This window comes from Lepidochelys kempii, chromosome 3 (assembly GCF_965140285.1).
Source record: "Lepidochelys kempii isolate rLepKem1 chromosome 3, rLepKem1.hap1, whole genome shotgun sequence".
NCBI classification, from domain to species: domain Eukaryota; kingdom Metazoa; phylum Chordata; order Testudines; family Cheloniidae; genus Lepidochelys; species Lepidochelys kempii.
This window is the reverse complement of record NC_136382.1, coordinates 122,597,532-122,618,776: the sequence shown is the minus strand read 5'-3', so window position 1 is coordinate 122,618,776 and position 21,245 is coordinate 122,597,532. Positions and strand designations below refer to the sequence as shown.

The 21,245-nt window shown below is 46.5% G+C and overlaps 1 protein-coding gene across 5 annotated transcripts in view; it reads right to left on the bottom strand.

Moving 5' to 3' along the window:
• MAP3K4 (mitogen-activated protein kinase kinase kinase 4) overlaps positions 1-21,245 on the bottom strand; it is a 144,594-nt gene that overhangs the window by 44,957 nt on the left and 78,392 nt on the right. For all 5 annotated transcript variants that reach the window (XM_073337847.2, XM_073337848.2, XM_078852214.1 and 2 more), the window contains 3 exons: positions 11,938-12,087; positions 10,123-10,284; positions 8,805-8,938 (listed from right to left, as the gene is read on the bottom strand). In XM_073337847.2, the coding sequence (XP_073193948.2) occupies positions 8,805-8,938; positions 10,123-10,284; positions 11,938-12,087 (446 nt within the window). The remainder of the gene's footprint in view (positions 1-8,804; positions 8,939-10,122; positions 10,285-11,937; positions 12,088-21,245) is intronic.

Below are 21,245 nucleotides of genomic sequence, written 5' to 3'. Positions count from 1 at the left end.
GATAGAGCTGATGGAGGAAAAGATCCGAGGTTTGAAGAGGCAGGTGGAAAGTCTGGCTGAGTTTAGAAAGGGGTTCAAGCAGATTATGGAGCAAAGACATGAGGTATCTGAAGGGAAAAGCTCAGACTTGCAGATGGAAGCAGGACAGAGGAATTCTGAGGGCAGACTGGGTGAGGAAAGTGGTCAGTGGAAGCACGTGACTAAAAGAACCAGGCAGAGGAAAAGACGGCCAGTGAAGGAGAAACAGAGCTCAAGAACAAGTTTGCGAGTTGGAAAATGAAGAAGGGGCTCAGCAGGTGGTCACTGAAGGTAGAAGGGCAAGGAAGAAGAGAAGAGTGGCTAGTCCTATAGGAAAACAGGAAGAGTCAATGGAGACTACACCAAATATGAGTCCCAGGAGGATACAGGATGGGTTGAAAAGGATTACAAGGGAGAATAGGAATGGAAAGAACTTGCAGCCAGAGGGAACAGGGGATAGACTGGAGAATAGCACCATCACCAGGAAAAGGCAGCTCTATGTGATCGGGGACTCTTTACTGAGAAGAATAGACAGGCCTGTAACCAGAGCTGATCCAGAGAATAGAAGGGTGTGCTGTCTTCAGGTGCTAAGATACAGGATGTAGACCTGAGGTTGAAAAGGATCCTAAAGGGAGCAGGAAAGAATCCCCTAATTATCCTTCATGTGGGAACAAATGATACGGCTAGATTCTCGCTGGAAAGTATTAAGGGAGACTATGCTAGGCTGGGGAAGACGCTTAAGGAAATCAAGGTTCAGGTGATCTTTAGTGGGATTCTGCCTGTTCCTAGAGAAGGGCAACAAAGGTGTGACAAGAGTATGACTATCAACAGATGGCTTAGGCAGTGGTGCTATAAGGAGGGCTTTGGGATGTATAGCCACTGGGAGGCATTCATGGACAGTTCTCTCGGGATGGACTTCATCTGAGCAGGGAAGGAAATAGACTTCTAGGATGGAGGCTGGCACAACTGATTAAGAGAGCTTTAAACTAGGAATCTGGGGGAGATGGTTGGGAAATGTCCAGGTAATCTCCATGCCAGATTTTAGCATTGAGAGGGAAGAAAATGAAGTAAGAAAGGATACAGCCGTGGGTAGGAGAATGTATATAAGGAGGAAGGGCAGCGTGGATACCAATCTAATATGTTATACTGGCTGTAGAATGACCGTGCCTAATAGGGTACAGAATGTGAGCGAGGCCAAACAGCAAAAATTAAGATGTTTGTACCCCAATGCGAGGAGCCTAGGTAACAAAATGGAGGAACTAGAGCTACTGGTGCAGGAAGTGAAACCAGATATTCTAGGGATAACAGAAACATGGTGGAATAGTCGTCGTGACTGGACTACGGGTATTGAAGGGTATGTGCTGTTTAGGAAAGACAGAAATAAGGGTAAAGGTGGTGGAGTAGCATTGTATATCAATGATGAGGTAGAATGTAAAGAAGTAAGAAGCGATGGAATGGATAAGACAGAGTCCGTCTGGGCAAAAATTACATTGGGGAAGAAAACTACTAGAGCCTCCCCTGGGATAGTGCTCGGGGTGTGCTATAGACCGCCAGGATCTAATCTGGATATGGACAGAGCCCACTTTAATGTTTTTAATGAAGTAAATACTAATGGAAACTGTGTGATCACGGGAGACTAACTTCCCAGATATAGACTGGAGGACCAGTGCTAGTAATAATAATAATAGGGCTCAGATTTTCCTAGATCAAGGGACGTGATCGCAGATCGACCAACAGATCGAGAGACGTGATCGCTCCCCTCTATTTCACACTGGTGAGGCCTCATCTGGAGTACTGTGTCCAGTTTTGGGCCCCACACTACAAGAAGGATGTGGAAAAATTGGAAAGAGTCCAGCGGAGGGCAACAAAAATGATTAGGAGACTGGAACACATGACTTATGAGGAGAGGCTGAGGGAACTGGGGATGTTTAGTCTGCGGAAGAGAAGAATGAGCAGATGGGTATTGTAGTTGTAAGAATGCTTGATAGAGATCTTGTAGGTGTTTATAGAGACTGGGAGTGGATGGGTCATTACACAAAGTAAAACTATTTCCCCATGTTTATCTCCCCCCACCCCCGTTCCTCAGACGTTCTTGTCAACTGCTGGTTATCACTACAAAAGGTTTTCCCTCCTCTCCCCCCTCCCCCCCGCTGGTAATTGCTCACCTTAAGTGATCACTCTCGTTACAGTGTGTATGGTAACACCCATTGTTTCATGTTCTCTATGTATATAAATACATATATACAAATATAAACCTCCCCACTGTATTTTCCACTGAATGCATCCAATGAAGTGAGCTGTAGCTCACGAAAGCTTATGCTCAAATAAATTTGTTAGTCTCGAAGGTGCCACAAGTACTCCTTTTCTTTAGGCATAGGTGAGAGGTTTTTCGCAGGAGTGGGTGGGTGAGATTCTGTGGCCTGCGTTGTGCAGGAGGTCGGACTAGATGATCATAATGGTCCCTTCTGACCTTAGTAGCTATGAATATGTTTTCAAGTGCCCAGCCCAGAACATAAGATCTTGGCAACTACTTTAATAAGGAGTCACTAAGAACTCCTTTCTGGGCAAAATCAAAGACATGGTACTAGCAAGTAGACTTAAGCAGAATCTGACCAGTATTAATATTATATACTTATTCCAACTGGGTTTCAGCTCAGATTGAAGCACTAAGAAGTGCAGTTGTCACTTGTGGATGGTCTCTTTCTAGCTGTAAACTGCATGAGACATTCATTCTGAAGTGACTGAATCCTATAGAGGTTTTTCACATCAACTATCACAAAATACTTCTGTACCACCTATGGAAGCCAAGTGAGGGTGCACATATGCTAGGTTGGCTTTGCCAATTCTCCTGATCAATCTGAGAGTAGGGTGATGGGTAGCTTGTCTTCCTGATCAAGAGCTCTGAGATGTGGTGTTCTACATGGTTCAATCTTGTCACCCCTCTTACTGAACGTTTTGTAAGAATTATGGGGAGACTGAGACACATCATGGGCAATGCTGCCAACAATATGCTGATAACACCCAACCCTAAATCTTTCACATTCAGAGCAGACAATCCTGCTGCCCAACAATCCAAATATCTACATAAAACTGGAATATGGATGAAAGAAAACTGGCTTAAGCTAAATCTGGGAAGGAGGTGAAGTTAGCAGGAAGAAAAAGCACTTTGAGTAGCTACAGGAAAAAATGGTTACTTAACTGTTCTGTAACTGTTATTCTTTGAGATGTGTTGCACAGGTACATTTCATTTCATGTGTGCGCCTGTCCAGTGCACCGAAGTCAGATACTTCCCATAGCGGTATCTGTTGGGGCAGCACATGCAAACTCTTCTGCCTCATGCTGCTATACAATGGTATAAAGGTAAGGGTTGTCCCCGACCCCCTCAGTTCCTTCTTACTGGACAGATATGTGTAACGCATTTCAAACAACAACAATTACAGAACAGGTAAGTAACCATTTTTTTCCTTCTTCGAGTCATTGCACATGTCCATGCCACTTCAGGTGACTCACAGGAAGTTCAATCTGGAGACGGGTTTTAGAGTCTACCTGAACAGTGACTGACAGACTACTTGGAAATCCAGGATGAGATTCTCTGGGGCAAGACTGCAGGGCCTTTCATCCTCTCTGCAACAGTCTCAAACAGCTGGGAGGACAATCTAAATGACCTAGTTCTGTCCAAGTAAAACACTAACACGCTTCTAACTTCCAAGCTATGGAGTCTCTCTTAATCCTTAGGAGAATGAGGCTTAGAAAACTTGGTAAGTATACTGCTTGACTGAGGTGGAATTCTGACACTAAAGTCAAAATTTTTGGATGCAGACATAACTTTGCTTTGTTCTTATAGAAGACTGTGTAGGGAGGGTCAACTACGAACGCTCGTAATTCTGCTACTCTTCGTGCCAAAAATGCAAATTTCATATATAGCTGGAGTAATGAGCAGGTAAGCCATCACTTCAACAGGTGGACCCATCAACCTTTGTAGCATGAGATTCAAGTCCCAGGGAGGGATAGGAACTGCAATCTGGGCATATAATCTGTCCATACCTGGCCTGAGAGACCATTTGTGATCTTTGCTGAAAGATCCGGTCAGGCAATCTGCCAAACTGTTGTGAACCCTAAGAAGATGGGGTGCTTTGAGGTGAATTACATTGATGATACAAAACTCCCAACGCTGTAATGCTTCATGACAGAGACTGTCTGACCTGGCCCCTCCCTGTCTGTTCATGTAGAACATTGTTGCAGTGTTGTTCATGAGGACAGAGTTTTCCTTTGATGCTAGGCAGAAAAGTCCAAAAGGCCAGATGACTATCCCTCAACTCTTGCATGTTTATGTGAAGAGCTAAATACTGTTGTGACCACAGATGCTGAGTGCCTAGATGTGCTCCCCACCCTAAAAAAGAAGCATTTGTAACCAGAGTCAGTGTGGATAGAGGAGGAGCAAAGGCAATTCCCATATACACATTGAATTGCATCCATTCATCAGTCCAAGAACAGCAGCACACCTGCAGGCACACAAATCAACACCTCGAATGGGTCATGAGCTAGGTAGTACACTGACTTTAACCAGGCTTACAACCTTCTGAGATGAAGTTTGGGATGACAGAGCATGTACATACATGAGGCCACATTTCCAGAAGTCTGAGGCAGTTCCTTGCAGCTGTGGTTGGATGGACTTTCAGATCTGTGGAAATCGTTAACATTGCCTGGAATCTGGCTTGAGCTAGAAAGTCCTGACTACTGTAGAAACCAAGAGTGCCCCTATAAACTCTGTCCTCTGAACTCAAAACTGACTAGCTCTTGTTGATCAACAGACCTCAAAACACTGAGTTCTGCTACACCGAATTCCACCTGGTTCTTGGACTGACACCATACCAGCCAATTGTCAAGGTAGGAAAATACTTGCACTTCTGTTTTTTTGAGGAATGCAGCCACCACTACCATCCATTTTGTAAATATTCAGAGCACCAGAGAGGCCCAAGTGCAGGACTGTAAACTGAGAATGGGTATTGTTGACCAGAAATCTTAGGAATAGCATGTGGCTTTGATCAATAGCTGCATGGAAATGTGTGTCCAATCCATGGCAGAGTACCAGTTGCCAGGATCGAGGGAGGGGATAATGGAAGCTGGGGTGGCCATGTGAAACCTTATATTCCTTAGGTACTTATTCAGATTTCACAAATCTTGGATAAGTCTGGGATCTTTTTTTGCCTTTGGAATCAGGGAGTAACTTGAATAAAACCCTTTTTTCTCAGTAGAAACGAGGAACCTCCTCCATGGCTCTATGGAGGAGAGACTGGACCTCTCAGAGGAGGTCTCTGAAGAGGGACAGGGAAGGACTGAAAATCTGAAAGGTTTATCCCAGTTCCACTGTGCTTAGAACCCACTGGTCTGTGGTAATGTAGGCCCAAAGCACACTGAAAGTGGGATAAGCTGTTGTGAAAAACAGGGATAGGAGAAAGTCGCCCAAGACACACTGATATTTTCACCTCAACAAGGTAGTCAAACATTGTCTGGCCTTTCTGGGTTCTCTAGAAGGACTGGATGAAGACAAAGTGAGGAAGTGGAGGTCTCATCCTGTAGTTTTTCCCTTTGCTCCTGGAGTAGTCAAGCTTGTCTAGGCAGGAAAGGTGGTACTGTTGGTTCGACTGAGGGAGAAATTAATTCTTTATAGGGAATGGAGTGTAAATCCCCAATGATTTCAATGTAGTCCTAGAGTCTTTGAGACTGTGAAGCTTCTCATCAGTCTGCTGCGAGAATATGGTGGGACCCTCAAAAAAGATCCTGTATAGTCTGCTAGACCTCCTGTGGAAGACCAGAAGATTGATGCCATGAACACGTGTGTATCATTATTGCAGATGCAATAGTTCTGGTTGCCAAATCTTCCCCATCTTACGTAGTTTGGCGAGAAGTCCTAGCTATGAGTTTATCCTCATCCAAGATGGCCAGGAACTCTTATCTAGCATCCTCTGTTTACTTGTCCCTGAGAACATTATCCCAGAGATAGTAATCATATCTTGCCAGCAAAACTTGCTCTTTAGAGATACGAAACTGTAGGCCAACAATGAAATAAATCTTTCTACTGAAAAAGTTGAGTCTTTTTGCTTCTTTATCCCTTGGGGTAGAAGATGGCCATCCCTGAAACGCTCTTTCATTTACTGTCAAGACAACCAAAGAACCTGGTGAGATATGAGTGTAGAAATGTTCAGAGCCCTGAGAAGGGACATAATACCTGCACTCAGTTCTCTTGACTGTCAGTGACAGAGAGAGGGTGTTTGCCACAGCAATCTTGTATGTTCTAGTATGGCTTCATTTATAGGTAGAAGACGACAGGAAGGCTCTGCTGACCCCAGTACGTCCACCAGTCTATTGGAACTCTCTTGCACTACCTCAACCCAGATATCTAGAGAGGAAGCAACTCTCTTTTTAAGAGCTCTTAGTAGGCCCTGCAGTCATCTTGGAGAAAAGAGGACAATCCAGACAACACCACCTCATCAGATGAAAAGGAGGACAAGGGTAAAGAAGGTTCAGCTGGAGTTCTCCTATACCTCCCCAGGTGTAGGTTGTGGCATGGAAGGTTGTTCCTCAGTACTGGCTTGGAAGACTTCCTGAGGTTCCTCATGTGAGTCATCCCATCGTTTGCTCAGAGATCTAGAGAGCAGAGGAACTGGGGATGATCTGTTGGTGGTGGGGAAATCCCATGGTAGAGTATTGGAGCCTAATCTCTATCAGCCCAAGGAGCCATGTCCCTGGACCACTGTGGCACCTGTGTCAGATACCAGGGGCAGAATCCTCTCGATGAAGGTGAATGACACCTTTTATCCCAAGAGTGAGGGGCACAGGAGCCGACAGCAGACTCTGAAGAAAAACCCGAGTCACCCAACTAGGGAGACGTGGTATTATGCAATGCTGAAGACTGCTCGTGTGTATCCAAAGATGTTGGTACCAGGGACAGCATACTTGGCTTGCCTCTAGATGGCACCAAGCAAGGCAGCACTGGACTGTCTGAAGTTGGCTACGCCAGTACGCAGGTAACTCCAACAAAGACTGAAAATATATCAGTACCGGATTACTTGTTTCCTGTACTGGTGGAGCACCCAGTACCAAGAGGCATAGCAGATCTCATGCCACAGCATAAGCCTTCAGTGTTGTCATTACCACGACGTTCCCCCCTGAGGCTGTGGCATTGAAGGGGTGATACAACAGTAGGGGTCAGTCTCAACACCACTGGTGATGGAGCCAACAACCCTGGACAAGACGAAGTTGGTAGTGGGACCTGTCAATCATCGGAGGACACTCTACCTCACCGTCCAGCTTGCTTGCTGGCAGATGGTACCAGAGACCTCGATTTTGTGGAGGAACCAGACATACTTTTGAGGCACGGTTTTTATGCTCCTTCCTGGGCTTCAGGGAAGGGAAACAGTCCTGAGACTATACTAGGTCTGGAGGAGCACTTCTGATGGAAGAAGTGCTCAGTACCTATCCTAAGGGGGAAGGTTCAGATGGTAGATGCAAGATGGACTCCATGAAAAGGTTACGCAGTCTCACCTCCCTATCCTTTCTAGTCCAGGACTTGAAGTCCCTGCAGATCTGACAACAGTCCCTGATGTGATCCTCCCTGGGGCACTTTAGACTCCTGGAATGAGGATCACTCACCAGCATAGACTTATTGCAGCTGGTGTAAGCCTTGAAGTCTAGAGATTGAGGCATGCCCCAGTACTCGGAGTTAGTACAGAACATTTGGGAATCAACACACTATTAAAATTAAGTAAAATAACAAATGAAATTTACTCTAAATCTCTAGCTAACTATAGATGAGTACACTAATTATATACAAGAGAACAAATTCCCTGATGGGGAAAACACTTGCAAAGCAAGTCAACACACTCAGACTACCAACATGGGCAGTAAGAAGGAACTGAGAGGGCTCAAGGGTGGTACAAAGGGCAGAGGGTGGTTTAACGAGAAATACATCACACAGCAGTACAAGGCCACAAAGGGCGCACACATGCCACTAAGGGAAAATCTCCGACTTTGGTATACTGGGCATGCACACAACTGAAGCGGAAAGGACACGTGAAATCGCTCCAAGAACAATGACCACACCCTCATACAAAGACACCTATCATCCGATATTCAAAACAGTACATAGTCCCAAGGTCTTAGCAGATTTCTCGTTGTTCCTGAATATCAAACAATGGCAAAATGCTTTCTATCATTGTCATCTAGTCAGAAGACTGCCCAACCTTTCCTGTTAGAAGAAGATCTAGTCACTTGTGAGCCACATTTTTGTCACCTTCAGGCTGGATTAATACAAAGAACTCTTACTGAAGGAAAAAGTCATCAGATGCTGCACATGTAGTAATTCACCACGCAACATCACCACCCTTTTAAATAGGACACCCCAACGAATGCATGCTGCACTAATGCTCTGCCATCTTTACTGATTCCTGACCAAACAGTAATTTTTCATCAAGGTGTCAGCCCTTAATTTGAAAGCTTTGAATGGTTTGGGCCCTAGTTATCTCAGGTATCTCTTCTCTCTCTCTTCCATGACAGCTAACACTCAGGGCAAGGAGTCTGGAAAGAAAAACTCATTAAGTAGTTTGGGTAGTGCTTTGCTATGTACTTTTACTATGGAAAATCTCACGGAAATAAAAGGAATGGAAGCACCAATCATTTATATGGGAAGTAGCTATTATTCGTTAATCAATGCAGAAATATCCCGCATTATATTTAAGAAAAGAGCAACACATCATATTATGATAAGGTGCCCAATTAGCCATTACCTGGGTCTCGTGCCTCGACCGCTCTCGCATTTTGTTAGCACATAATTCATCCATTTTCGGGCAAAGTTGATATACTTATCTCCAATTTTCTGCCTGAATTCTCCAGACATCAGGCGAACAACTTCTTTATGGTACTACAATATATTAAAAAATATCCTTCAAGTATTAAAATTAAAATAAATCCATTATATATAATATCTACTGAAATATTTGCTAGCTAATACAACATTACAAGGAAGCACGATCACATCTCACTCTCATATAATTAATTCTATCCATACAATTTGCATGATTATTTATTTAACAATATCTTCAAGGGAAAGCCCCAAATACAAGACATTTAGTGCAAAAGAACCAAGACAAAAAGGTAGCATTTCAGCCATATAGCATACTATGTGTGAGCATGCACTACTTTTAAACAATGTGCATACCAAGAAAGAATTATATTGTCTTGGCGGGAACAATACGCAGCTCTGCTATCATATAGAGCAAGTCTCAAACTAGCATTGAGTAATATTCATACCTTAGAGGCAAATTTAATTTAAGTACTACATGGAAAGAATAAAGTCTTTGGATATGTAGATATGTGCACTAAAAGTTTCAGTAGGAACATGGGCTGTTTTAGAAGACTGTTCTTACAAGGATTCTGTACATGGTGAAGTGTGTACTGTCTCAAAGGTGTATTGAAAAAGGGTTTGAAGGAATCAAACAAGTGAAGATGTATCAGAAGTGGCCTGAAGCTGACATTTCCTGGTTGGCACACTAAGACAGGCATTGATGAGCTGCATCCACTGACAGGAAGGGTTTAAATATTAAATCTAAAGATTAAATTAAAATATTTTGCATTTACATAGTAGCTTGTATGGGCTTAGGAAGAAAAAATGAGGCAGAGAAAGATCAAGTGACACAGCTCACATCAAAATATTTCTGATCTCCTGTAAAAATTTGTCAGTGGGCAAAGCCTGAAAAGATTAAATTTAAAATTCAGACTGCCAACTAGGAATGCCTTGCCAAAGTAAGTTTCAAGGAGTTTAAGAGTTTGGCAGATTCAGCAGAACTACTCTCTCTCTCTTATGTAGTCTAAAGTTTTAATTTTCACACCATTTGCACAGATTGATTTTAATTTTCACACCATTTGCACAGAAAAGATTTGCACAGCTCCACACAATACTCCTATAAGAATTAACAGAATTCACTCAAAAGCATAATTCACTAATTTTTGGAAGTGAAAGAGTGGAATTTTATCAGTTTACCCCCCAAAATATGTTAAAAACATTCTTTTCCCACAAAAAATGCATATTCCCTTTTGCTCACTTACCTCAAACCCAAAATTGTAACTCTGAATCATGGCTTCTCGGTAGTACTGCTGCAGAGTGACAGATTCAGACTCATCAACCTCAGCATCAAATTCAGACGTGAACATGCGATCAACTCTGTCAATGGCGCAGCTTATCTTATTGCACAGTTGTAATGCATCGCTCTGAAGAACAAAAAGAAGTCAGCTTCAGTTGAAGAGAGACACTGAATTATTATTATTATTTATAGAACAGTAGTACCAAAGTCCCAAAGTAGTTGGGGTCCCGCTACACTAAGCGCTGTAAGGAGACAAAGTCAAAGAGTGGATAAAACAAATGCCTGAGTGAAGATGAAGTCACAGGAATAAGAGGATGATTGTATAAGAGAGCACACCCACAGATCTTTTAAGACAATCACGAATTACAATTACATGACTTAGCAGGTGATGCGCTTTATTCATATAAAACAACAATTCTTAACTCATACAGATCTATACAAACCAAACTGTTGCTTAAAATACTGTTTGTTGGCTACAGTACTATTTTATCAAATTCTGACCAAAATCTATAGTTTTGTGGGAAATAAATAAATACATGACTAGTTAATAAATGCCCACATTCTCAGATACTACATTTCACAGTAACAGCTGGCTGAGTTAGAAAAAGAGCACTACTGTTACTATCTATATAGAACATAACCCAGAGTCAAATTCTATCCATGGGTGCGTGGGCACGGGTGCCACTGACTTCAGTGGGACATCTGGGGACAGCCATGACTCCTTCAATTAGTAAATCCTTGTTTCCGTGGGTCCTGTGGTTTTGTAGGCCTACCCACTTTCATGTCACATAAAAGCATTTTAATGTTTGCTGTCCATAGTTTTGAAAATTCTCCTCATTTTTCCATCAAACTTTATAAAGCACTCTGGGATGACTACGGATAGAGTCCTGGGACATGTGATGTTTGACTTCAGAAATATTAGGACACAACACAGAGTCTGTCAGACACATGGCACCTTCGTCAACAAAGGCAGGGAGCATTAAGGTTCCAAGAAAATACGGTGTTGACTGCGGCTTGTTTGTGGAGGAGATTGCAGGATATCAGATGCCTAGAAATGGTCAGGGAGAGAAAAGGCTATTCAGGATTTCTAAACCACTAAACTTCCCAGTGTCTCCATCTGTGGCCCCCCTATCCCACAGATCCTCTGTTCCTGGAGCATCTGTGAACAAACCCAGCTGTGCTTAGAACAGACCTTTTGCTTCGCTCCCTCTGCATCCTCTCTATTTAGTCCCAAATTAGAATGACTTATTGCTTTCCTTTATAAAGTTTGATGGAAAAATGAGGAGAATTTTCAAAACTGTGGACAGCAAACATTAAAATGCTTTTATGTGACAATACATTAGATATAATAAATGAAGTTTGGTTTTTCTGACATTTTGAACACAGGAAGTTTTCAAGAACTAGCAAATGTACTTCATTTCAACTCTGTGATCCCTTTCTATGAAACTTTTTGTTTTGCCATGGTTCATGTGTCTACTGTACTACAGACTGGCTTCCTATTTTTTGTGTGTAGATTCTCTGACTTGTACATGCACATGATATTGCTCAAAAGTTGCATTCACAAGTGATTTGTGTGAGCGCAACGGATACTGAACAGAAAACATGGCCTACAACGACTTGTACAAAGTACAAATGCAGAGTATTGGTTTATCATCATCACTAGAATCAAATCACGTCAACAGCTTTTGAACCATTTGTGTTTTAATTTATATCAGTGAATGAAATGCAAATGATAAAACAATAAACAATCCTCATGGAAATAAATTAGAAGGCTGCTTACCTTTAGCTGCTGCAATGCTTTGGCAATGACTGGCTGGCTGGATGTCTGTTCATGATGCAAAGATACGAGCCCTTCAATAGACTGTTGGAAAGCTTTTCTCTGACTCACAAGATGGGCAGATTGCATGACTACAAAGAGGAGGTTGTCAACCTAGGAATACAAGATTAAACATACTGCCAAAGATGATACTCTCAAGTTCTTACAGATACAATAGGCTCTGGTAGCCATTTTTATGAAAAAGCTGTCTCATAATGGCAATATTACTGTTCCCAAATGTTTTCTGGAACCCCCAAATATTATAAATCTTATTCTTTGATACTATAAGGATACTACATTTATACAAAAAGAACGAGCACCTTAGAGACTAACAAATGTATTTGGGCATAAGCTTTCATGGGCTAAAACTCACTTATACAAAGAGGAGCTCTTTCGCAATTGTGCTTTGACGAGTAGTATGTTTCCTCAATCATTTTTATAAGCGTAAGATACAAAAATTAAGATGGGTACGGCTTTAACACCGCATGACTGGGTTTCAAGGGAGACATAAAAGGTTTCATTTCCTGAAGGGAAGCTAAGATTTCAGAAATTTGGGAAACTGTGCCAAGGAACCAACCAGTTACACTTGCAAAAGTTAGCCTGTTAGCAAAATAACTACACTGTCACCCAAAATAGGTGATAAATGCCAGGAATAAGCAGACTTCATCCATGCTACAGAAGAGGCTTTAGCAACATGAACAAACATTTCCTAAGCAGGAAAAGAGACAGTTACCTTTTCGTAACTGCTGTTCAAGATGTGTTGCTCACGTCCATTCTGTTGTAGGTGTATGTGCTCGCCACATGCACCAGTGCCAGAGGTTTTTCCCCTCAGTGGTATCGGTAGGGGACTGGCTCTGGCACCCTCTGGAGTGGTGCGTGTATGCACCAGTACAAGGGGCGCCGCGGGCTCCCCCTACCCTCAGTTCCTTCCTGCCAGAAACTCCAACAGCAGGGAAGGAAGGTGGGTCATGGAATGGACATGAGCAATACATCTTGAAGAACACCAGTTACGAAAAGTAATGGTCTTTTCTTTTTCGACTGCTTGCTCATGTCCATTCCATATTAGGTGATTACCAAGCAGTGCCACCAGAGGTGGGTAGGAGTTTATGGACATGTCGACTGCAACACAGCTCTGCTGAAGCCATCATCATCTCTGGCCTGCTGAGTGATGGCATAATGCATTGTGAACGTGTGTACTGAAGACCACGTCATGGCCCTGCAGATGTCCTGGATAGGGTCACACGCCAGGAAGGCAGATGAAGACACCTGAGCCCTCGTGGAGAGAGCCTTCACTATCGGTGGAGGCACAGCTTGTGCCAAGTTGCAACAAGTACAGATGTAGGTGGTGATCCTCGAAATCATCTGAGAGGACACCGGACGGCCCTTCATCCTGTCAACTGCCACAATAAAGAGCTGGGCCAATACGCAGAAGGGATTGGTGCATTCCAATTAGAACGCCAGGGCACTCCGGACATCCAGAGCGTGTAGCCGCCTCTCCTCATTGGTGGAGTGAGGCTTTGGACAGAACGCCGGGAGAAAGATATCTTAGTCAACATGGAAATGAGACACCACCTTCAGCAGGAAAGCCAGATGGGGCCTCAGCTGGACCCTGTCTTTGTAGAATACAGTGTACAGTGGCTCCAAAGTAAGGGCTTTGATCTCAGATACACGCCTCGCTGAGCTAATCGCTACGTGGAATGCAACCTTCCACGACAGACGGGAAAGGGAACAAGACGCTATGGGCTCAAAGGGGGAACCCCTGAGCTGGAGAGGACGAGGTTGAGGTCCCATTCAGGGACCGGGTCCTAGATCAGCTGAAAGAGCCATTCAAGGCCCTTCAGGAAACGGATCGACATCTCATGCGAGAATTCCGATTTACCTGGACACAATGATGGAAGGCCAACATGGCTGCCAGGTGCACTTTGATCAAAGAGAAGGCAAGGCCCTGGTGCTTTAATTGAAGCAGGTAATTCAGGATGGATTGCAAAGAAGACTGAGTTGGGGAGATGATGTGCCCCGACGCTCAGCAGCAGAAACGCTTCCACTTTGCCAGGTAAGTCACTCTGGTGAAGGGCTTTCTGCTTTCCAAAAGAACCTGCTGTACCTGACTAGAGCAGGCCTGGTCCTCCAGATTCAACATCCAAGCCGTGAGGTGGAGAGAGGTAAGGTTCGGGTGCAGGAGCGAATCATGATCCTGCAAGAGTAGCTCTGGGCGGCTAGGCAGTAGCCACAGAGCTACCCCAGCCACTTCCATTGATCAGAACAAATGCCAGCGAGGCCACGCTGGGGCAACCATAATGACTCACACCTTGTCGCTCTTGATTTTTGAGAGGGCTTTGCTGATAAGCGGAATTGGCAGGAACACGTATATCAAGTCTCCCAACCATGACAGGACAAAAGCATTGGAAAGGGAACGCCTCTGCCGAGGCCTTGGAAAAAGCAGAACTGATGACACTTTCTGTTCTGTCTGGTGGCGAACAGGTCAACTCGGGAAAGGTGTGGAAGGAAGACGCCACAGGCTAGCCGGATGGCCATAAGCTCCTTGACGTTTATATGTAATGTGAGCTCCTCTCAAGACCATGTCCCTTGAGTCCACAGCATACTGAGATGTGCTCCCCAACCGATATCAGGGAGACCGTGGGTCATGGACTTTCGAACAGCACTCCTTCCAACACCAACTTCAGGTTGGTCCACCACTGCAGAGTTAATTACCCTCAGAGGGACCACGACAACCTTGTCCAGGTGATGCCTGGCTGGGGAGTAGACTACCCTTAGTCACATTTGAAGGGGGTGCAGCCTGAGTCTCGAATGGCGGACAACATATGTGCAATGCTGCCACGTGACCCAACAGTCTGAGAAAGACCCAGGCTGTGATGAGCAGATGTGCGCGGACGCTGGCAATTAGATGTGAGATTGCCCTGAACTTGGCCTCTGGTAGAAATGCTCTGGCGCAGGTAGAGTCAAGTACTGCCCCGATAAACTCTATCTGTTGGACTGGGATTAAAATTGATTTTTGTTCATTTATCAGCAGGCCCAGAGTTTGACGAGTGGCTTGCAGCATATTGAGGCTGCTCTGGACCTGGACCCTGGAGCAGCCCTTGATGAGCCAGTCGTCCAGGCACGGGTAAACCTGGATACCCCGATGCCTGAGGTAGGCCGTAACCAGCAACATGCATTTTGTAAACACTCTGGCGCTGTTGCTAGGCCAAGAGGGAGCACTGCATATTAGTAGCGGGCAGTCCCAACTATGAACCGTAGGAACCACATGTGACTATGGAATATCGGTATGTAAAAGTAAGCGGCTTTCAAATCGAGGGCAGAGTTACCAGTCTCCCAGATCCAGGGAAGGAATGATGGAGGCCAGGGAGACCATGTGAAACTTCAACTTCTTGAGGTACTTGTTGAGATTCCGCAGGTCGAGGATGTTGTAGACCCCCTTTGGCCTTAAAAAATAGCAAAAGTTAAACCCCTTGCCCCTTAAATGCAATAGGACTTCCTCCACAGCTCTCACTTGCAGAAGGCCCTGCAGCTCCTGAGTGAGCAGATGCCTCTGAAAAGGGTCCCTGAAGAGGGACGGAAAGAGGGGGGGCTAGAGGAGGGGACAGAAATAAACAGGAGAGTATATCCCCCTGCTACTGTGCTGAGGACCCACTGGTCTGATGTTATAGAAGCACAGGCAGGGAGGAAGGGAGACAGGTGGTTGGAAAATAACAAGGGAGCAGGATCCAGGACACAGGCTGGAAGGTCACGCTCGAGTGCACCCTCAAAATGCCTGCTTACCATCCAGTTGGTTATGGGTGGAGCTCGAGTGAGCAGAGGATGCTGGCTGGTGGCCTTGATGGTGCTTACAGCCCTTGTCCTTCTTATAGAAGGTCTCCCAAACCTATGGGTCTGTTGCAGCTTCAACTTCCTTGACGGCCCCATCGTGTACAGGTTCAGGGTGCACAAGGTAGCCCTCGAGTTTATAGGCCATGCAATTTCTTGTCTCTCTGCTCAGAAAACAGTGCCAGGTCATCAAATGGGAGGTCCTGGATGGACTGTTGAACCTCAACCAAAAGGCCCAACAACTGCTGCCAGGGTGCCTGCCTCATCGAAATGACCGAGGCCATAGTTCAGGCCACAGAGTCTGTCGCATTTGAGGCCACTTGGAGTGCTGCCCTGGCCACCATCCTGCCCTCATTGAGGATAGCCAGGAATTCCTTCCTAGGTTCCTCTGGCAGCAAGTCTGAGAATTTGGCCATTGACTGCCAGATGTTAAAATCATAGTGGCCAAGCAAGGCCTGATGGTTAGCCACTTTCTGCAGGAGGCTGGATGTAGAATAAATTTTTCTACCAAAGAGATGGAGCCTCTTTGCTTCCTTGTTCCTAGGCGTCGATCCCGGCTGGCCCTGTCTGTTGTGCTCATTGGCTGCCGACAACCAGTGAGCTTGGGGCAGGGTGGGTATAAAGATACTCATACCCCTTAGCGGGGACGTCGTATTTTCGCTCTGCCCGCTTGGAGATGGGAGGCAGTGAGGAAGGTGTCTGCCACAGGGCCTTAGTGATTTTCACCACTCCCTCGTGCACTGGCAATGCCACCCTGGCGGTGGCTGCCAATCTCAGTACATCAAACAGGGAGTTCGAGGGGTCTGCCAGCTCCTCAGCTTCCAGCCCCAGGTTTGAGGGGACCCTTTTCAGGAGGTCCTGGTGAGCCTTGGCATCGTCCTGGGGAACTGGGTGAGAGGGCCCTGCTATCCCTCATCAGGCAAAGAAGACGAGGAAGCAGGTACAGGCAGGTCTCCCAATTGCGCCGTTTCTGCCACGGGAGCCTCAGCAGAAGCTGGCTGAAGCTGGGGAACCTGCTCTGACTCCGCATCCAAATCAGGGGGCAGGCGGGTGACTGTCGCTGACCATTTGTCAGATGCCCCCAAGGCTGACATATGCCCCTGCAATGGTTGGGGAAATTCCCAAGGGTTCCAAAATTGCCAGGGGGTAGGCCACTGGCCCTGGGGCCATGTTGCCACTGGTGACCCAGCAGGGAATGCCAGCGCCTTGATGGGTGCCCTGGCCCACAGGCAAGATTTCCTCCTTGCTGTCAGAGCCCGAGGAGGGGGATACATGCCTGAGGGACCAGGATGGCGCCAAGGCCACCTGTCTACCCCAATCCTGTCAGCTCTGGCCCCAGACCTCCGCTGAGGTTCTGTAGGAGGGTGATGGCTCTTGGTGTGGCAGTGGCGTTCGGCGGATCGGTGACGGTACCCCTGTTATTGACGCCGCACACTTAGCAAGCGGTGCTGCTCCACAGAGCAGGAATGTGAGTAAATTGATGTGTTGGAGACTGTCAACGCGCTCGCGTTGCAGCGGTACAGTGATCAGGCTCCAGCGTCTTGACCCTCCAGAGCAGTACAGTGAGCTGGGGAAGTGGCTTGGCTGCTTCTGGCACTGGGTTGCCGGGGATTGGTGCTGCACCTCTGTGCCAGCCCACTGGCGACCGCTGTCTCAAGCCCAAGGAACACTGCCCCGAGTCCGGGGACCGACTCCAGGAACTCTGGCTGGCAAACCAACCTTCATCCAGATGGCTCTGCTCAGGCGAGCTCTGGCACCCCCAGCGGCAAGGATCGGTGCTGCACTAATGGGGACCGTTGGAAGGGTCTCAAGGCAGGTTATCCCTAGAGCGGGGTATCTCCGTGACTGGCATAGGCTGCACCGGCAGGAACAAAATGTCCTTTGTGGCCTGAAAGGTATCCGGTGTGGAAGGCACTGCCAGGTGCCGAGTGCCTCTGCTGCTCCCCGGGGTAGCAGGCAGGTCTTGGATTGGGCTCAACCGCTCAGTGGGAATCAGAGCCCGACCTCTGTCTGGAGGGGAAGAGCAGCCCCTCACAGGTCTTTGCTCTCCTCCTTCCCTTTACAGGACATAGAAGAACGTCCCCTCCCAACCTTTCTTTGCTTTGTAGCTGGTACCAGGATGGGGATCAGCACCAATCTGAGGCCAGTACCAGCGGCGCGCTCCACACTGATGCCGCAGTGCTAGAAGCAGAGTCCGATTTGGTCGGCTCTTGATTGCTTAGAGACTAATGTCCCGCTGGTTTCTGGTCCACGGTCTGAAGCTCTTGTCACTAACATAGATTTCCCCTAAGCACTTCAAACATCTTCTATGGGGATCACTGACTGCCATGGGTTTCTTGCAACAGTCACAAGGTTCGAAGCCCGGGACCAGGGCATGCCCCATCCTTAGGCTAAGTCCTATTCAGGACTAACAAACTAATACTAAGGCCTGGTCTACACTACAAGTTTATTTCGGATTTAGCAGCATTAAATCCGAATTAACCCTGCACCCGTCCACACAATGAAGCCATTTTTTTTTGACATAAAGGGCTCTTAAAACCAATTTCTGTACTCCTCCCCAATGAGGGGATTAGCGCTGAAATCGACATCGCCATTTCAAATTAGGGTTAGTGTGAACAAAATTCAAAGGTATTGGCCTCTGGGAGCTATCCCACAGTGCACCATTGTGACTGCTCTGGACAGCACTCTGAACTCGGATGCACTGGCCAGGTGTACAGGAAAAGCCCCGGAAACTTTTGAATCTCATTTCCTGTTTGGCCAGGCGAGCTCATCAACACAGGTGACCATGCAGTCCCAGAATCGAAAAAGAGCTCCAGCATGGACCGAACGGGAGGTACTGGATCTGATCGCCGTGTGGGGAGAGGAATCCGTGCTATCAGAACTACAATCCAAAAGACAAAATGCCAAAACATTTCAAAAAATCTCAGAGGCCATGAGGGACAGAGGCTACATCAGGGACGCAACACAGTGCCACGTGAAACTTAAGGAGCTCAGACAAACGTACCAGAAAACCAAAGCATCAAACGGATGCTCCGGGTCAGAGCCCCAGACATGCCACTTCTACGCGGAGCTGCATGCAATTCTAGGGGAGGCTGCCACCACTACCCCACCCCTGTCCATGGACTCCAAGGATGGGATACTCTCCGTCATGGCTGAGGATTTTGCAGATGGGGAAGATGAGGAGGACGACGAGCTTGGGGAGAGCACACAGCACACCGTTTTCCCCGACAGCCAGGATCTTTTTATCACCCTGACTGAAATACCCTCCCAACCCAATGAAGCCGGAGAAGGGACCTCTGGTGAGTGTACCTTTTTAAATATAATACATGTTATAAAAGCAAGCGTTTTTTAATGATTAAGTAGCCCTGAGGACTTGGGATGCACTCGTGGCCAGTACTGCATAGGGGAAATAGTACAAATAGGGGAATTTGATTAAGGGGACATTCAGAGGTGCCCGTTCCTACTGGGCTGTTTGCCTGTGGCTGAAAAGAAATCCTCCCTGCAGTTAGCCACGTGGGCGGGGGGGAGGGCATTGGCGCTGAGCTGTTCACATTTGGCTAGCAGGGATCTTCCCTGATACTAGCCACGCGGTGGGGGGAAGGGAAAAGTGAACATCCCAGAGAATTGGACGGGGGGAGGGGGTTAGTTTAGTTTCTGCTGCTGCATGTTAACAGGAAAACTGCAGCAGTAAATGGCCATCTCAACGGGCTTTGCTTGATATGGGAAAGGGGAGGGGGCTGCTGCTATGAAGGTTGCAGAACCTGAAAGACTATGGCTTACCATGGCCACCTGCAAGCCGAATTCTGTTGCCCAGCCCTGCGTGTGTGATCTCTAACACCAAAGCCACAGGCACTCAATATAAGATGCAAAATGCGACCTTGTACCAAAATCTCATGTGCTATGTAATGTGAATAGTGTTGTTCACCGTGAAAGAGTATAGCCACTGTTCTGTAAAATGTATCTTTTTAAATACTTCACTCCCTTTTTTTCCTCCAGCAGCTGCAAATGTTTCAAGCCTCCCTTCTCCATCCCAGAGGCTATCTCAGATAAGGCGGCCAAAAAAACGCATGTGCAATGACATGTTCTCTGAGCTCATGCAGTCATCCGGCACTGACAGAGCTGTATGGAGGGATACACTAGCAGAGTACAGGATGGTGGCCAATGAACGTGAGGAGAGGTGGCGGCAGGAAGATCAGAGGAGGCATGAGGAAACGCTGGGCATACTGTGGGATCAAACGGACATGCTCCGGCGTCTGGTGGAGGTTCATGAACGGCAGCAGGATCACAGACTGCCGCTGCAGCCCCTGTTTAACCGCCCTCCCTCCTCCCCAAGTTCCATAGCCTCCCCACCCAGACGCCCAAGAACATGGGGTGGGAGGCTCCGGGCACCCAACCATTCCACCCTTGTGGACAGCCCAAGCAACAGAAAGCTGGCATTCAACAAGTTTTAAAGTGGCCTTTTCCTTCCCACCCGGGCTACCTTGTGAGTTATCTCCCTATTTTTATAATCAATAAATAAAGAATACATGTTTTTTAAACAATAGTGACTTTATTTCCTTTGCAAGCAAGCTGTGATCGAAGGCAGGAGGGTGGGTGGCTTACAGGGAATTAGAGTCAACCAAGGGGGCGGGTTTTCATCAAGGAGAAACAAACAGAAGTGTCACACAGTACCCTGGCCAGTCATGAAACTGGTTTTCAAAGCTTCTCTGATGAGCACCGCTTCCTGCTGTGCTCTTCTAACCACCCTAGTGTCTGGTTTTGCATATTCAGCGGCCAGGTGATTTGCATCAACCTCCCACCCCGCCACAAACATCTCCCCCTTACTCTCACAAAGATTGTGGAGCACACAACAAGCAGCAATAACAATGGGAATATTGGTTTTGCTGAGGTCTGAACGAGTCAGTAAACTGCGCCAACGACCCTTTAAACGTCCAAATGCACATTCTACCACCATTCTGCACTTGCTCAGCCTATAGTTGAAAAGCTCCTGACTACTGTCCAGGGTGCCTGTGTACGGCTTCATGAGCCATGGTATTAAGAGGTAGGCTGGGTCCCCAAGAATAACTATTGGCATTTCAACATCCCCAACGGTTATTTTCTGGTTTGGGAAGTAAATCCCTTCCTGCAGCCATTTAAACAAACCAGAGTTCCTGAAGACGCGAACATCATGAACCTTTCCCGGCCGTCCCACTTTGATGTTGGTGAAACGTCCCTTGTGATCCACCAGTGCTTGCAGCACCATTGAAAAGTACCCCTTGCGGTTTATGTACTGGCTGCCCTGGTGGTCCGGTCCCAAGAGAGGGATATGCGTTCTGTCTATAGCCCCACCACAGTTAGGGAATCCCATTGCAGCAAAGCCATCTAGTATGACCTGCACATTTCCCAGAGTCACTACCTTTGATAGCAGCAGCTCAGTATTTGCGTTGGCTACTTGCATCACAGCAACC